This window comes from Cnephaeus nilssonii, assembly GCF_951640355.1.
Source record: "Cnephaeus nilssonii genome assembly, chromosome: 16".
Lineage (NCBI taxonomy): Eukaryota > Metazoa > Chordata > Mammalia > Chiroptera > Vespertilionidae > Cnephaeus > Cnephaeus nilssonii.
Window position 1 is genome coordinate 46,137,128 of NC_137087.1, and position 18,899 is coordinate 46,156,026.

The 18,899-nt window shown below is 40.9% G+C and overlaps 1 protein-coding gene across 1 annotated transcript; it reads left to right on the forward strand.

Moving 5' to 3' along the window:
* The first annotated feature begins 4,089 nt into the window (after positions 1-4,089).
* TAF5 (TATA-box binding protein associated factor 5) lies at positions 4,090-18,899 on the forward strand. The gene is made up of 11 exons (XM_079793166.1): positions 4,090-4,679; positions 7,376-7,613; positions 11,069-11,384; positions 12,128-12,291; positions 12,396-12,531; positions 13,621-13,741; positions 14,402-14,531; positions 16,042-16,206; positions 17,151-17,328; positions 17,520-17,697; positions 18,021-18,899. The coding sequence occupies exons 1-11, from the start codon at positions 4,121-4,123 to the stop codon at positions 18,236-18,238; spliced, it is 2,403 nt and encodes an 800-aa protein (XP_079649292.1). The 5' UTR covers positions 4,090-4,120; the 3' UTR covers positions 18,239-18,899.

Consider the following 18,899-nt stretch of genomic DNA (forward strand, 5'->3'; position numbering starts at 1 on the left):
GGCACATACCTGGGTTGCAGGTTCGATCCCAGCTCTGGTCAGGGTGTGTGCAGGAGGCAATCAATTGTGTCTCTCTCTCACACTTAGGTTTCTCTCTCTTTCTTTCTCTCCCACCTCACCTCCCTCCATCCCTTCCACTCTCTCTAAAAATCAATGGAAAAATATCTTTGGGTGAGGATTAACAGAGAGAGAGAGAGAGAGAGAGAGAGAGAGAGAGAGAGAGAGAGAGAGAGAGAGAGAGGTCATATTGGTTACATCAGGATTTTTCAACCTTGGCACTATTGACATTTTGGGACTGATAATACTTTGTTGTGGTGGGGTTAGGGCTGTCCTGTGCATTGCAGGAAGTTTAGCAGCACTACAGGCTTCTACCTGCTAGATGCCAGTAGCACCACCCCAAGTTGTGGCAACCAAAAGTGTCTCCAGACATTGTCAAATGTCCCCCTGGGGTGGGTGAGGAAGGGGGGAACAAAATTATCCAACTGGATTACTTGAAGCAGGAACAATAAATCGTTTTTGTTGTTTTTAATGGCAAAAGAATTTCATTGGATTTTGGATTTGGTAAGTCAGGGAACTCAGTCATTGGCATCCACCCAAAACCCCATTTTGATTCCTAAGTGTCTCTCATTCCCATTCAGTGCACCTGGTCAGGCTGTGAATACCACTTATATTGCAATTATAATTCAGCAACCCACAGGATCAGCTCGGTGGCTATAAGAGTTAAGATACAGTGATCAGCTGCCTCCTGCATGCCTCACACTGGGGATTGAGTCCACAATCCAGGCATGTGCCCTGACCAGGAATCAAACCATGACTTCCCGGTTCATAGGTCGATGCTCAAGCCCTGAGCCACAGCAGCTGGGCTCTAAATTTTTTTTTTTTAAGTCTTCAGTGCAATTACAAATAGCCAAGCCATGCCCTGGAAGGTGGCAAGTGGTTAGAGTGTTACTGGGGAGATGAGGAGACCTTGGTTCTTGTCTTCTTGAGGGAAAAGATTTCAATCAAGAGATGAAGTATAGAAAAGCAAGCAAGAATTTATGGGCTGCAGCAAAAATGTACTTAGGACAGTGAAACAAGGAGAGCCTAGGCTGGGCTGCCCTGGCTCGCTGGGGAGTCAGAGAAAAGGGGGCTTTGGAGACAACAAGTTCACGGGGTTAGTCTGGGATGAGCTGCCACTGCCCATTGCTCCCCTAGTTGCAAATCTCATGGAATCCCTTAAGAGGTTAGGGGATATGTGCCTGTGGGGGACGGAGAGGGGAAGGGAATGGCACAGGCATGCTCCCTGGAGGGAGAGTGCCAGAAACAATAAATCTTGAAGAACTAATTGAAAATGCTATAAAAAAATACAATGGTTGAAGTAAATAGCTCAATAAATGGGTTACGTAGCAATATGGATCTAGGCCAAGAATGACTTACTGCATGGAAAAATTAGGTTATGAAACTCTTCTAGAAGGTATCAGGGAGAGGTAAACATGAGCATATTAAATTTAACAGACCTAGAGGATAGAAATGTAAGTATAATACCTACACCTGAAGAATCCTAGAGTAGGGAAAAATAGAGGGAGGATATATTTATAGATATAAGGCTGGCTAAATGCCCAAACTAAAAATAAAAAAAAAAAAAAAAAAATTCAGACTGAATGGGTACATAAAAGGCAAATCAGGATATATAGAAAAAAAAAATCTAATTCTAGATACATTAGAGTGAAATGAAAGAACATCAAAGAGAAAGAGAAACATCCAGAGAGAAAGAGTAACCCTTCTATGAAGAAACAAAATACAGATTGACACTCTTTTTTTAAAAAAATATATTTTTATTGATTTCAGAGAGAAAGGGAGAGGGAGAGAGAGATAGAAACATCAATGATGAGAGAAAATCATTGATCGGCCGCTTCCTTTATGCCCCCTACTGGGGATCAAGCCTGCAACCCAGGCATGTACCTTTGACCAGAATTGAACTTGGGACCTTTCAGTCCGAAGGCTGATGCTCTATCCACTGAGCCAAAACAGCTAGGGCCAGATTGACACTCTTAAAGCATCCCAAGAAGAGTGTAGAATGGAAGTGGAGGTCAGAAAGGAAGGGGAAAAGAGAATAAAAAATTAATAGTGGGCCTTGCAGGCATTCAATACACTTACCTCTATTGCAGTGTAACAGAAAAACCACTCTACTCGAAGTAACCTCAGCTGAAGTCTCAACTCAGACTCTAAGACAGAGTCAGGTAAAAGGTGGGTCCTGCAGAAAGTGGGTAGCTGTGAGTCCAGTGTCTGGGCTTCAAATGGTACAGGTGGAACCAGTTTCCAGGGCCTGATTTGAGAGACTAATGTATGTATGCATCAGAATGTTAATTTACTATTCACAATGGAGGAAAACATCTTCCCAGGGAATAGAAAACACATCAGGGCTTATTATTCATGGCATCGATCATCTAAGTACTCAATCAATTACCAATTATCAACTAGTGCAGTGGTCGGCAAACTCATTAGTCAACAGAGCGGCAAACCGCGGCTCGCGAGCCGCATGTGGCTCGAGAGCCGCAGTTTGCGGACCACTGAACTAGTGAATACTGAATCAGAAAAATTAGTTGAATGATTCTGAGGAAAAGGATGAATTCTCTCCATCACATAAGTATGTACCATCAGATTCAGGTTCTTTTTCTCTTGGTCAGTGCTAAGTAAATGCTAATCAATTCTTGCTTAATTCCTCCCACCCCACACCCCATGTTTCGTAATCTTACTTTGCATATCCAATTAGATTAGTTTTCTATTTCAGTCTTGAAATCACCATCAACATCATGATTGGATTTTAACATTTACAGAAAACCTTTTAAGATAAAGTAAAAAAAACAACAACCAAATAGCTAGCTATTTATTGTGTTAGGTATCATATACACATTATCTCATTTAATCCTCACGCAACTTTCTGAGGTACTATTATTGTCTTTATTTTAGAAATTGGGCAACTGGGGTAAGGTAAGTAACTTGTGCTAGGTGATTCAGCTGGTAATCAGGGTCAAAGGAAGCTAGTAAGACCTCAAAACCAATAACCTGAATAATTGTGCTAAATCTTCCCAATGTCTCAGGTTCACTTTATATATATATTGATTTCAGAGAGGAGGGAGAGAGACAAACATCAATGATGAGAAAGAATCATCGATTGGCCGACTCCTGCACGCCCCCTACTGGGGATCGAGCCCATAGCCCAGGCATGTGCCCCTGATCGGAATCGAACCTGGGACCCTTCAATCCGCAAGCCGATGTTCTTACCCATTGGGCCAAACCAGCTAGGGCTCAGGTTCACTTTCCTTGTTTGCACCTATCCCACAGAGTTGTGAGATTCAAGTGAGATAAAATATGCAGCAGGGTTTTATAACCTAGAGAAGCACACTGCAAAATGGCATATACTATTTTAAAATTTACAATTAAAATGTAGAAATTTTACAATTTGAATAATAACATAGCACGAATACAGAAGGTACACATTTCACAACCACAGTCTTACATTTAGATACTTAAAACTTTTTATTGAAATATATCATGTGCTATCAAGTTTACAAAGCTTATTTAGGTGTGCAGCTTAATTTTTACTGAAGTAAAAACGGGAAGAAGAAAAAAAAGTAACCACCCCCCAGATAAAAATATAAAACATTTACCAGTATCTCAGAAGCTTCCCTCTGGCAAATGGTATATGCTTTTGCGTTAAATACCTGGATTCGAAAATTGACACTTTCACTTTCTTCATGCGTGACTTTAGCAAGTTATGTAACTTCTTAGGGTCTCAGTTGAGCTATATGTAAAGTGAGAATAATAGTATCTTGCAAAATTGTTCAATTAAAGGTCATTTAATGTAAACCATCCACTACTATGCCTGAATATAGCTGGCTGCAATAAATGGTAATTATTTTCAGGCAAATGCAATAGGCGGTCGCCACCTCCAACTTCCTGCCTCTCTGTCACTCACTTTTTGAAAGTTGCTCTCGCTCGAATTCCTCTACCCCACCGCTTTCTCGCCCCTCCTACTGCCGTAAATTGCCCTCCGAAGGTGTCGTAAAATGCTTCTCCCCGCCCTCCATGTGGCGAAAACTCAATCACACTTGACGGCACAAGGTGGCTCAGCCGCAAGATGGCGGCGCTGGCGGAGGAGCAGACGGAGGTGGCGGTCAAGTTAGAGGCTGAGGGACCGCCGACGCTGCTACCTCCTCAAGCGGGGGACGGCGCTGGCGAGGGTGGCGGCGGCACCACCAATAACGGCCCCAATGGTGGCGGCGGGAACGCTGCGGCGGCGTCGTCAGCCGGCGGGGATGGTGGGACCCCCAAACCTTCGGTGGCTGTCTCTGCCGTTGCCCCGGCGGGGGCGGCCCCGGTGCCCGCCGCTGCTCCGGAGGCCGGCGCTCCCCACGACCGACAGACTCTGCTGGCCGTGCTGCAGTTTCTCCGGCAGAGCAACCTTCGCGAGGCCGAAGAGGCGCTGCGCCGTGAGGCCCGGCTGCTGGAGGAGGCAGCGGCGGGCTGCAGCGCGCCGGGCGAGGCGGACGGCGCGGGCGCTGAGGCGGCCAGCGCGCTTCTCAGCCGGGTCACCGCCTCGGCTCCCGGCCCTGCGGCCCCCGACCCTCCGGGCACCGGCGCTTCGGGCGCTGCCGCCGTCTCGGGCTCAGCGACATGTCCTGCGGCTCCGGGGAAAGGTGAGCCGCCGGGTCCCGGGGACGCAGCGCCGGCACGGAGGGGAGCTCGCCGGGAACGCCGAGGTTGGCGGGCCTGCACCTCTGCGGGCTTGTTTTGAATTTCCTGGGCCCGCCTCTAGGGCCACATGCCCGCCCCTTTCTCTAGTGCGCCGGCTGCGCAGTCAAACCCTCTCGGAGCTGTCAGTTCCACCCAGAGGCTGAGGGCTGCTGAGCCGGGGGACGGGTGGGGAAGGTGGGCGCCGGGAGCGGGGACCTTCAGGTTTTTTGGTCCCTGTCCTCTTGGGCAGGTCTGCATAAACACTGACGATTTTGGTACAGTTCTAGACTAGCACACGTTCGGTCCCATAAGTATTTAGGTTCTGTATCTTAATTCTCACAGTCCCACGGTAAAGGAATGCATTATCTCTGCCTCAGAGATGAGTCAAGCCGAGGGTCTTGCTCCGAACTACGCAGTCAGGGAGCGAAGGAACACAGTGTAGCCAGTGTTTCTTCAAAATAGAGGTTAAGTACCACGAGTTTGAAGTCTTTTGGGGAATGCAGATTCAGACTTAGTGGATTTGGGAATCTGCATTTTTTTTTTTGAATAAACGCTTCCAAGGGGTATTGATGTATGGGAAAGTTTGAGAACCATTCGTTTAGGAATAGGCATTGGACAGACTGGGTTCAGATTGTGCCTCTGCTGCTTTACTTGTGTGATGCTGATACAGTTATTCTTCCTAAGGTTGAGTGCCCCGCTCTATTAAGTGGGTGATTGGGAGGCTCAGCTAGAATATATGTAAAATGACTGGCATGGAAAAGTTTATGCCTAGATATCCATTCCTGACACCCGAGGGCCCCCTTCCTTTTCCCAGCGACTGCTTTTACAAAGTTCTTGCAGTAAACCTCATATGCATGCAATGTAAGGTCTCAAAAGTGATCCGGAGCCAATAATAAATGTTTGTTGAATTAAATTATCCATTGCAGAGCTTCTAGCCAAATTAATCTCTATTTGTGAGACCTAATCTTTGCAGCATTGCCAGAAGTGAAGTACGAATACATAGCATTGTAATCCATAAATAAAAATGTGCAAAAATATGAATGAGAGGAATTTTTTCTGAATGCTAAATTTTGTGAATTAACTATCAGATGGGTGAATTATGTTGTTGGTCATTTTGTTACAATCTCTCATCTCTTCAGAAACTTGACCTATATTTTAGATCATTACTCAGAAACCAATCAGTATGGAGGAAAAGAAAAGGCCATTAGAGTAACCAAAAGAATCTATATCATTTGTGCAGTAAACAGCATAACAGTACTTTAATTGCAACTTAAAAATTTCCAACAAACTCTAATTCAGTTGATGAATGTATCATTACTTGGTATTGCTATCCTAAATAATAAAGAGCTAATATGCAAATGGTCCTCCTGCCCTCACGCAGTCATGCATAAAGGCTCAGACAGTAAACACTGGGGAGAGAGGAATGGGGACAAGCCAGGCTGCGGCCCAGGAGAGGGACAAGCCGCCTGCCCCGCGGTCCCAGGCACCTGCAGCTGCAGCTGCAGCTGTGGCTGCAGCCCGGGCAAAGCCGCCTGCCCACGGTCCTCTGCGGCTGCGGCCAGCCCGGGTGAAGCCAGCCCGGGTCCTGGGTGCCTGTGACTGGCCGAAGGAGGGAATCCTGGGTCCCGGTGAGGGGCAAGACAGAGGTGGTTAGGGGCGATCAGGCCAGCAGGGGAGCAGTTAGGGGCAATCACGCAGGCAGGCGAGTGGTTAGGAGCCGGCGGTCCCGGATTGCGAGAGGCAGTCGGATATCCCGAGGGGTCCCGGATTGGAGAGGGTGCAGGCCGGGCTGAGGGACCCCCCCCCCATATATGAATTTCGTGCACCAGGCCTCTAGTATTATAAATAAATACTCATGTTTTCTGCCTTGAAGTGGTGGTTCTGGAAATTGTTTTAGGTATATCTTTTGGAAATATAAATAAGGCATGCTCTTCCCACCCTTAAAATGCTTACAGGAGTGAGAGATGTATACATATGAAGCTAACACAGGATAGGATGTTACAAAGGAAGTTAGAGAGTACTGAAAATTTTGTTTTGGTACACTCTTCTAAGACCATACCCATGCCTTTCCCTTTTCCCTTCCCCTCTTCTTCCCCCACAGGCATGCATCTCCTAAATTCTCCTAAGGGTCCTCATGAGACTTGCAACCAGGGGAGCAATGGGCAGTGGCAGCTCATCCAGGGCTAACCCCCTGAACCTGTCCCCAAGGCCCCCTTTTCTTTCACTCTTCAGTAAGCCAAAGAAGCCTGGCCTAGGCTCTCTCCTGTTGCTTCTTCTGTCGTAAGCCCTTCCTTCACTGTCCCCAGCTTTAACCTTTTGCACTCGGATGTCGAGTGTGACTCGACACGGTTAGCATTAGAATAAAGGAATCGAGAAAAAAGCAAGCGAGTGCAAAGGGTTAATAAATATATTCTTTAAAAAAAAACAGAAAAGAAAATTTTGTTTTAAGATATGAACAAGGTGAAGGATTTTTGGGTAAGTGACTGAAACAAAGTAAAAATCCCATTAAAAGATTATGTGATTTTGTTGGGGGAAAGAGTTTGAGAGGAGAGAGACAAACATTAGTCACCTCTGGACCTTAGCCAAATAGTCCTAGTCATTTGGTATATATTAGGTTATTTTCTTGAAAGCTGTTTTTCATGTGTTTTTTTTTAAACAGTTGGAAGTGTAGCTGTGGAAGACCAGCCAGATGTCAGTGCTGTGCTGTCAGCTTACAACCAACAAGGAGACCCCACAATGTATGAAGAATACTATAGTGGACTGAAACACTTCATTGAATGTTCCTTGGACTGCCATCGGGCAGAGTTATCCCAACTCTTTTATCCTCTGTTTGTGCACATGTACTTGGAACTAGTCTACAATCAACATGAGAATGAAGCAAAATCATTCTTTGAGAAGTATGTGATTTTTAATATATATTATATATATATACCGTGTGTGTGTGTGTGTGTGTGTGTGTGTGTGTGTATGTGTACATATATATGTAATATATATACTCATCTGTGACTACATCCTGGTAAATGTTAGATTGCAATTCAAAAAGTACTTTATGAAGGAGAGATACCTGGTGCTATGACAACCTAAAATAGGGAGGTTTGATCTAGTTAGGAAAGTCATGGAAGGCTCCCAGAGGAAGTGATGCTCCCAGAGGTAAGAGTGAAGATTGGATAGGAGTTAACCAGATGAAGAGAAGAGAAAAGCATGTGTGAAAGCTAAGCTCTGTGGCAGTGGATGTCATCGTAGGTACACAGATGAAAGAAGGGCAGTGTGGCTAGAGAGGAGTATGGAGTGGTGAGTGGTACAACATGAAACTGGACAGTTGGTGATGGGCTGGAATAGGCAGGTTCTTGGGCCAGGTTGAAGATCTTCGTTTATTCTAAGAGCAGTAGGGGATTGTATTGTATAGAACAGTGATGGCGAACCTCTGACACGCGTGTCAGTGACATTTCTGATGACACGCGGCCGCTGAGGCGGCCGCATGCCGAGGATAAAACATTTATGTTATTTAAACTATAAATATCGCGAAATAATGTTTTTTCCTCAAAGTGACACACTACCCGAGTTATGCTCAGTTTTTTGGCGAAGTTTGACACACCAAGCTCAAAAGGTTGCCCATCACTGGTATAGAAGTTGATTTGGCTGAGATTCACTGAAAACTTGAACAGGAAGCTATGTTAGGATTAGATTAGATTGAGAGTTGACTGAAAACCCAAACAAAATAGAGGCTTAAATATGATAAAAGCTTATTTCTTTCTTTTATGAAGTTAGGCAGTCTAGGGCTGGCATAGAGTCCTTCATTAGCAAGGATCAGGGCATTCTCAAGTCTTGTTGCTCTACCATCCCTGTCATGCAGCTTCCACCTGTGGCACAAGATGGTTCTAAGCAATCGCATTTCTTCCTTTTTTTATGTCATTAGTTCAACAGTCACACCTATCTACAAGAGAGGTAGGAAATGTGCTTGCTGTTTACCTAGGTGTCACTATGCTCAGTCAACATGTGTTCTATTCAGGAGTTCTATTGTGGAGGGAGAAAGAAAAATGGCTATTTGGAGACAGTGAGGCATCTCTGCTAAAGAAGTCATTGAAGGATCATGTCATTATTAGATTTGCATTTTGAAAGGACCTTTATGCATTGGGGAAAACAGATGGTAGTGGTACAGAGTGTCTATAGATTGACCAGTTTTGGAGGTTATTGTAGTGTTTTTCAACTGGGAAAATGTGTGGAGGTGTTTTGGGTGGTCATAGTGACTAGGGGGGGAGGAGCAGGTGACTTAGGGATACCGAATGTTCTAAAATGTGCAGGTAGTCCCACTTAGCAGAGAATTGTTCTGTCCCAAGTGCCAGTAGCACACTTGTGGAGAAACACTGGGCTAGGGTATAGTCGTATTGGTGAAAGGGACATATGGTGAGGCACTTGGTGATGGATTGGTTATGGAGGTGAAGGAAATGAAGGTATTATTGATAACCCCTAGGTTTCTGGCTCCCCCAGCCAGATAGGCGTTCCCTTTACTGAAATAGAGAATACGCTGCAAGGGTTTGTCAGGTTGTGGAAAAGTCTTGAGTTCAGATTGGACTATGCCTTTGACTTTTTAAGAGATGTCAAGTTGATGGGTGGATGATATATAAGCCTTTAGAGCTTAGAGGAGAGGTAGGGACTAGAATCATAAATTGGAATTTGTGTAATATTGATGGATATGGATGAGATTGTCTGGGAGATGTATGAAATAAGTCAGTGAGAGGGCTAGGTCTGAGCCTTGAGGATCTCTGACATTGGGAGTAGAAGAACTATAAAAGAAGTAGAAGAGATGGCCAAGGAGGAGAGATAAAAGGAGAGGCCAGAAAAGTAGGAAGAAAACCAGGAGAGTGTTGAGTTATAGAATCCAAAGAAAAGAAGTGTTTAAGAAAGGAGGCAGTGATATGAGAATCCTGCAGCCTGACTGAAATCTTCTAAAGGTTTCATTTAGAAAAAGAAAAAAAAAAGGAGGCAATTCTCAAAAGTTTGAATGAGAGCTCTTCAGTACAAGCAATAGAACTACAAGCCAGGACTTGTTAGATAACACAGGTAGTGGTAATAGAGAAATAATAAAACTTGGGACTCTTGGCTTCTATGCCATTATATTCTTTCATTATTCCACGATGCTAGTAGAAGACATAAAGCAACTGTTCGTAGTTCAGTTTTTTTTGGAAAAACAATTAAGTAAGGCTGATGGTGATAGGACTTCTACCCTAAGCTCATTTTTCTTACAGTATTGTCATCAATAAACCTCTTCCTTTCTCATGGTATAGCAATCTCACATAGGAAGCTGGAATATCATAGGGTACTCCCTGTCTCCTTGTTACAACAATCTCAGCCCTTCCCTGGATCCAATGCTCAGATGAGGTTATGAACAGTGACTGATACAACCACTAAGAGGCTGCGATTTCTAATTTCATTCAAATCTTAGAACCCTTAGTTCATGTCTTGATGAGTCATAATAGGGTAACACAGGTAACAGTTTAGGAATTTTTTGAATATGTGCCTATCAGAGCTAGGGTCATGATACCTTATGTTTAATCATTGTTTTCTAAATGTGTTTGCATTGCTTGCTGCTTAGTGAATGCCAAATATATGTTCTTTCATTTTACTTTATTAGGAAAATTAAGATTTGTATAAACAAAAATACATTTAAATTTACTAATTGTTACCAAGGCTATAACCTTTATTTAATTGCCTTTGGTAATGGTGAGTAAATGGAAGTGCTCATTCTTTGACATCGTTTGTTCTTTAGTCATATTATTAAAGTATACTGATGTTTAACAAATATGTCTGATATTAAGAATATAAGAAATCATTAAAAATGGTGGGTTTTATGAGAAAGCTATTCATTGATTATTTTTGAGAGGCTGGATGATAGGTACATTGAATTCATTATATTATAATTTCTACTTCTGTATATGTTTGAAATTTTTCATAAAGAAATTTTTAAAGTGGGTTTTTAAGAGAACATAAAATTTAATAAAATTTAGTAAAGCAAAGATTCTAACATTTTTAAATGTCTACCAATGGTGGCATTCAGAAGAGACTTATCTACCAATGGTGGATATCTTATCTTTCATTTACTTGTTATTTATTTCAAATTCTCTTAAAATGTTTACAGTATGATACATTTCATTAGAGAGTTAAAGTAGTAATTTTTAGGATGAATTCAGAAACTGAAATGTAATTTTGAAATAAGTCACTTCTGATCCTACAGCTTAGTCCAGGATTATTCAGACACGTTGAATATATTCTGGTATGTTTATAAATATATGGGGGAGAGGCAGATCCCTTAATAATTACATTGAAAAATGACTTTTTAAAATCACTGAAACAGGTTCCATGGAGATCAGGAATGTTATTACCAAGATGACCTACGAGTATTATCTAGTCTTACCAAAAAGGAACACATGAAAGGGAATGAGACCATGTTGGATTTTCGAACAAGTAAATTTGTTCTGCGTATTTCCCGTGACTCGTACCAACTCTTGAAGAGACATCTTCAGGAGAAACAGAACAATCAGATATGGAACATAGTTCAGGAGCACCTCTACATTGACATCTTTGATGGGATGCCGCGTAGTAAGCAACAGATAGATGCGATGGTGGGAAGTTTGGCAGGAGAGGCTAAACGAGAGGCAAACAAATCAAAGGTATGGGAATAAACCTAAGAACTATATAATACAGATTATGAAAAATTGTAGTTATTTCCATCTATACATTTTTCTTACAGCTAGTTTGGGATTTATTTTACACTATATACTAAGTTTTGTGAGAATTGGGGAATGGTTGCATTTAACAGAACCCTGACTGTAGAGGCTGAAACAATTAAGGGTTTTTCTCTCACATAAATTGATATTACAGAGGAAAGCCCTCCTGGGCTGGCATGAGGGCTCCATAGCGCCATTAAGGACCCTGGCTCCTAGTTTCTGCTTCACCATCTTTAAAATGTAACTCTCTTCTTTGTGCTCACAGATGGCTATTGGAGCTCCAGCCTTGTAGCTGCATTCCAGGAAGGCAGAGGGGGAGGACAAAAGGCATAATCCTGCTGAATCTCTCCCTTTTTTATCAGGAAAATAGTATTTTTTTCTAAAACTCTACCTTGCATATTTGTGTGCATATTTGTTGGCCAGAATGACATTATATGGCCATTCCTAGCTGCATGGGAGCCCAGGAACAGAAATTATTTAACTGATCATATTGCTGCTCCAACAAAATCAGGGTTCTGTTAGTAAGGAAGAAGTTTGGGAAATTGGCTATTGGGTTATAAGTATAGAATCTGCTTCAGGGTATAAATTACTATATTTGTAGTTGTGATTCATCCTGTCAAGATATGAAAAGGATGTATTAATGAACAAAAAAATAATTTTAAAAATGTTGGCTCTTTTGTTTGTAGGTATTTTTTGGTTTATTAAAAGAGCCAGAAATTGAAGTGCCTTTGGATGATGAGGATGAAGAAGGAGAAAATGAAGAAGGAAAACCTAAAAAGAAGAAACCTAAAAAGGATAGTATTGGATCCAAAAGCAAAAAACAGGATCCCAATGCTCCACCTCAAAACAGGTGAGGAAAAAACCTCAGGAACATGTATGAAAGTATAAGTTGATATGCTTTACAGGGTTCTAGTTTCTTAATAGAGTAATTTTCAATCTGTTTTTCTTTCATAGAATCCCACTTCCTGAGTTGAAAGATTCAGATAAGTTGGATAAGATAATGAATATGAAAGAAACCACCAAACGGGTGCGCCTTGGGCCAGACTGTTTACCTTCCATTTGTTTCTATACATTCCTCAATGCTTACCAGGTTGGTAAAATAATAGGGCAATTTCTTCCTGGAAAATCATGTAAAAATGGTAATACACTATTAAATGAAATGTGTTCATTAAAATGGAGTTTTATTTAAATTATTGATATAAATACAGTTTAAAGACACCTATTAAGAAAGGAGAGTTGGCCCTGACTGGTTTGGCTCAGTGGATAGAGCATCGGACTGCGGACTGAGGGGTCCCAGGTTCGATTCCGGTCAAGAGCATGTACCTTGGTTGCGGGCACATCCCCAGTAGGGGGTGTGCAGGAGGAAGCTGATAGATGTTTCTCTCTCATTGATGTTTCTAACTTTCTATCCCTCTCCCTTTCTCTCTGTAAAAAATTAATAAAATATATTTTTTTAAAAAAAGGAGAGTTGGACATTGCTAGGAATAGATAGAAGGCAATGTTTAAAAGAACTTCAGCAACTTGTAGATACGAGAATCCTGCGTACATGTGCCCCTGGTTTCACTGATCAGAATTCTTCTGCTAGTCTTTCAGGAAGAGGGAACTAGTTCATCTCTATTGAATTTGATTTAAGTACTTATGTAAACTTAGTGTTTTTTATTAAGAATTTCATATGTCTCTATAGAGATTCTTTATAGTAGGCTGCTGAGGATATATTTAGTAAAGTGCAAAAATGATTAACATTTGCTTCATATCATACACCCAATTAGGAGGGCTAAAAGGGGTAAATGATGGCATGCTCTAAAAGTAAGTGATTTCAAACAGTTGGTTTCATATGAGAATGAAATATCAAATGATCTTTTATATGACAAAAATAGCTATTATTATTTTTAAAAGATTTTAAAATTGATTTTTAGGGAGAGAGAGAAACATCAATGTGAGAATGAAACATTGACTGGATGCCTTCTGCAGTCCCCTTACTGGGGATTGAGCCGGAAACCGGGGCAGAAACCTGACCAGGAATCGAAATAGTAACCTTTCAGTGTACAGGATGATGCACAACCAACTGCCACACTGGCCAGGGCAATAGCTATCACTACTTATTCTCTAAGATGTGATTGTAATTTTCTTCTCCCTAAAACAGTATTGTTTAATATAAAGCCTTTTTTCCCCTTGGCAGGGCCTTACTGCAGTGGATGTCACTGATGATTCTAGTTTGATTGCTGGAGGTTTTGCAGATTCAACTGTCAGAGTGTGGTCTGTGACTCCCAAAAAGCTTCGTAGTGTCAAACAAGCAGCAGGTAACTGAGATGACCTGTCAGGTTGTGAACTCTTCGTTAGTTTACTCCAGTCTTGATTCCCATGGAATATATACCAGAGATGGTGATCTCAGCTGACTTTCACTTGATTTTACATTAACTCAAAATGCTAACATCCCCAATAGTGATAAGTGCATTGGAGTGGCAATCAGGAGACTGGAGTACTAGACTGGTTTAATTTCTCTGGGCCTCAGTTTTTTCCTTTGTAGAACGAGGGGAATGTGCTAGAAAACTTAAGGTTAAAAAACCAACATTTTATGATTATTTGTGAATTAAAAAATCAGGACTTCCATTTTAAAGAGTTTCTTCCTTGCTATCCTATTAAACAAGGTAATACATTTTTAATAATTTTTCCATAGTTTTCATTTTTGAGAAACATTGTGATATAGTGGATAACTTGAGTTTCAGTCCTAGGTCCAACATTGAGTATCTAGCTGTGTGCACTCGGGCAAATTATTAACTGTTCTGAACTTCAGTTTCCTCTGCTATACACTGGAATAGTATCACCTAATTTAGAGGCATTAGCACAGTGGGTGGTATGCCAGAAGAACTGTTCAAATGTTCTTCTGAACTGTGAAGTGATTGCCTTAAAATGTTTTAATGAATGTTCTTTTAAAAATCAGTATTTCTGGACCATTTCAGATCTTAGCCTCATAGACAAAGAATCAGATGATGTCTTAGAAAGAATCATGGATGAGAAAACAGCAAGTGAATTAAAGATTTTGTATGGTCACAGTGGGCCTGTCTATGGAGCCAGCTTTAGTCCAGATAGGTAAAGTATAAACAGTAAAAATTAAGTACTGCTGTATTATATTGAATTTATATAAAAGTTTACTGGAAACATACAAATGTTAGGAAATTTTCTGTTAGAAAAATCTTCTGGTTGCCTGTCAATCATTATCTTTTAGATTTTGCCATTTGGTAATTCATCTTGATTATAAAAGATAGCAACTTAATGTATACCCAAATTTATAGACTTCAGGGTTTGCTGGTTTTAAAAATTAGTTTTAGTTTAGTATAGTGATCGGCAAACTCATTAGTCAACAGAACCAAATATCAACAGTATGACTGAAATTTCTTTTGAGAGCCGAAAACCGACTTCTGTGCATGGGCCACGAAGTTTCAATCGCACTGTACGTGCGCGCCTGCACGTGGTATTTTGTGGAAGAGCCACACTCAAGGGGCCAAAGAGCCGCATGTGGCTCGTGAGCCACAGTTTGCCGACCACTGGTTTAGTATAACCCTTAATTTGAATTGCTTCTTGTTCCTACTTTGGGTTTGTGGCTAATGCTGTCTTCCATCATCTCTAAATTTATGATTCCTGAGATTAAAGGCTTATTAGCTATTAATTGAAGATTTATATCTTTGTACAATCAAAAAGACTAAGAGAATACTGAAAAGAAAATTTGTAACCCATAAATCGGTATTTGCTTATTTTTCATGATCTGACATTCTGTAGAATTGGGGGAAGGGTATGTTGCATTCATACCATCTGTATCTTACTTGGATAGATATTAGCTTTTAATTCATCAAGATTTTCATCTTTATGAGCCTTTGAGAATGAGGTTTTTGTTGTTTGATAGGGTTTAGCAGAATAATACATTTTTACTTGAGGGAAACTTGATTTCAGCGAAAACCATAATACTTGGAATAGTTCAGCTTTTGTATTTATCCCTAAAAAAGGTAGATTATTACTCACATGCCTACAGTGTTTTTGTATTTGCCTTTGTGTGTGTCAAAAAGATAATTCCTTTTAAAACTCATACAGGATAGGAAAATAGCATTTACATTTTAAAATCAAAAACTGAGTTTTTTTTTTAAAAAAATCTCATTCCATAGGTGCTCAGATGTAGAATATCACAGCTAACATTAGTTTGTTTAGTACTTTCTACTTAGATCTACTGTGAATACCATGTATAAATCAGAAGTAAGACGCAGTAAGTCAGCATATTTAATAATAGAGGCCCGGTGCACGAAATTCGTGCACGGGTAGGGTCCCTAGGCCTGGCCGATCGATGATCAGGGCCGATTGGGGCCTTCTGGCTGCCGGCTGGGGCCTCCCTTCCCCAGCTGCTGGCCGGGGCCTTCCTTTGTTCCGCACCGTCCCCTGGTGGTCAGCACACATCATAGAGAGCAATAGAACTTCCAGTCGAACTCCTGCGGGGACACTTTGCATATTAGCCTTTTATATATGCAAATGTAGATATAGATATTAAAATGTATAGAAACTGGACAGGTAACTAAAAGTTATTCTGGGAATCAAATATATTTTCTTCTCTCAGGAACTACCTGCTTTCCTCTTCAGAGGATGGAACTGTTAGATTGTGGAGTCTTCAAACATTTACTTGCTTGGTGGGATATAAAGGACACAACTATCCAGTTTGGGACACACAGTTTTCTCCATATGGATATTATTTTGTATCAGGGGGCCATGACCGAGTAGCTCGGTAAGTACATTATCGTCTTATAACTGGGTTTATTCAAGAACAGAATGGTTTCTTGTTGGGAATTAAAAACTCCAGCCAAACTCACTTTCACTTCTATTATTCAGGATCAACTTTTTTTATTTTTATTTTTTTGTTTATTGATTTCAGAGAGGAAGGGAGAGGGAGAGAGAGAGAGAAACATCAAGGATGAGAGAGAATCATGGATGGGCTGCCTGCCTCCTGCACGCCCCCACCCGGGATCCAGCCCACAACCCGGGCATGTGCCCTGACCAGGAATCGAACCCTGACCTCCTGGTTCCTAGGTCGATGCTCAACCACCGCGCCACACCAGCCGGGCCAGGATCAACTTTTTGAGAATAACAGCATTTATAACTTCTTATTTGAAAGTGAATTTGGGAAGGTATTACTATGTCTATAATTATATCTACATGAAGAGTTTTAAGTCCTTTTTCTTCCTCAAGTTAGCTTATTAACACACCTTCCCTGCCTCTCATCAACTGTTTACAACCTTTTTTTTTTAGGTGTTTTTCTTTAAAATATATTTTTTCATTTTTTTAAAATTAGCTGTTTAACCTTGTCTTTCACTACTACTGTAGCACCTGTTTCCCTGTCATCTCCTGAAAAGTTCAGGATGAAGTAGCTCAGGTTAGAAACTATGTGGTGGCTAAAACTTTCCTATGGGTTAGACTAGGAGTTGGATGGGATAGAAGGGTGGAGGGGGAGCAGGAAGAGGAGAGCTCAAGAATTATAAAATGTTTGTACCAGATCAACTTCATTTTTCTTAAGAATGCTATTTAGTCTCAAATCATTCCTTCTTCTTTCCTTCAGGTGAGAGGGACTCATTTGGAACTAATATTTCACATGGGTATTTACTTTGGATAATTGTGGCATTTTGTAGTTAACTACTAATTATCATATTTTGCTTTTAATAAATTTTTAAAAAGGCTCTGGGCCACAGACCACTATCAGCCTTTAAGGATATTTGCTGGCCATCTTGCTGATGTAAATTGTACCAGATTCCACCCAAATTCTAATTATGTTGCTACGGGCTCTGCAGACAGAACTGTGCGGCTCTGGGATGTCTTGAATGGGAACTGTGTAAGGATCTTCACTGGACACAAGGTATTTTTACATACACCTCATTATTCCAGCACACAAGGTTGCTTTTGAGAAAAATATTTTAAAAACAAACCAATGACACATATATTCTAAAGATACTATTCATACCACTACACTAAAAATTCTAACTTTGTCTTATTTTCTTAAATATTTTTAGCCCTTCTATTGATTCTTCCCACGAACTTCTTTTCTAGGGACCAATTCATTCCTTGACATTTTCTCCCAATGGGAGATTCCTGGCTACAGGAGCAACAGATGGCAGAGTACTCCTTTGGGATATTGGACATGGATTGATGGTTGGAGAATTAAAAGGCCACACCGATACAGTCTGTTCACTTAGGTTTAGTAGAGATGGTGAAATTTTGGCATCAGGTAAATGACTAGAAATGGTTTTGTGGTAAAGGCTAAATGGTGTGTTAACAGGAAACAATGAGGGTTGACAATTGCAAAATTAAGTCCTGCTGTTTTAGGCTTTGCTTCTCCTTAGCCATGATTCCAGAGTAATGCTCTACACGTCTATTGACCTCTCACATTAAACTACTGCTTGAAATGCTCCTTTAGAAGGACTAGAGTTGATAATCAGGTTTAGATTTTCCACCAGAAAAATACAGTAAATACATAAAAAGTACTTGGCAAAATGTCAGAAGCTAAATATGGTAGCTGCTACTAAATGGTTTCCTTTGACTTTCCCTTAGGTTCAATGGATAATACAGTCCGGTTATGGGATGCTGTCAAAGCATTTGAGGATTTAGAGACTGATGACTTTACTACAGCCACTGGGCACATAACTTTACCTGAGAATTCACAGGAATTACTGTTGGGAACATATATGACCAAATCAACACCAGTTGTACATCTCCATTTTACTCGAAGAAACTTGGTTCTAGCTGCAGGAGCTTATAGTCCGCAATAAACCATCGGTATTAAAGACCTTTGGAAGCTACTGTTTGAAAAGGGAGACTAAAAGCAAATACCTCAGTGATTAATATTTAAGCTACAAAGAATGTTTTGTCTATATGGATCTGGAAGTATGCTGCTTGGAAAATCTGAACAGGAGAGTTCCACGTTTCTATAGCAACTGCATTTAACTAATTTCCGTTAGTTGAATAAGAGGTATTATGTTTGTGGAGGGGACATTTATGGTGCTTTGGAATGTGTGGAAACTATGCATTTTCTGTTCAAACGCTATCTTAATTTATTATGTTTAGAAAAACTCCCAATTGATTTCAACAATTCATCCTGCTTCAAGATTCAAATTGAGTAATATAATACCATCTTGAATTTTAGCTGAAGAATCCTATGAGCATGTTGTTTCTGCTGTAAAAATGTAGTTACTGTATGGCACTCAAGTACTATGTTAAATGATCTAATGTTTTTGCGTAGCCTATGACTAGTGGAATGTATGTAACTGGGTAGGGTGAACTACAATTCATTTCTAAGATGAAGTATAGCTACCCACTGACATCTGAATTTACACCTGTTAGATGCCGAGTGTACCCACTCTAGAAATTAGGTGAAGAAATTTAGCTTCCATGTTCTACTTCAGCTAAAATGGCTATACACAACCTTGTACA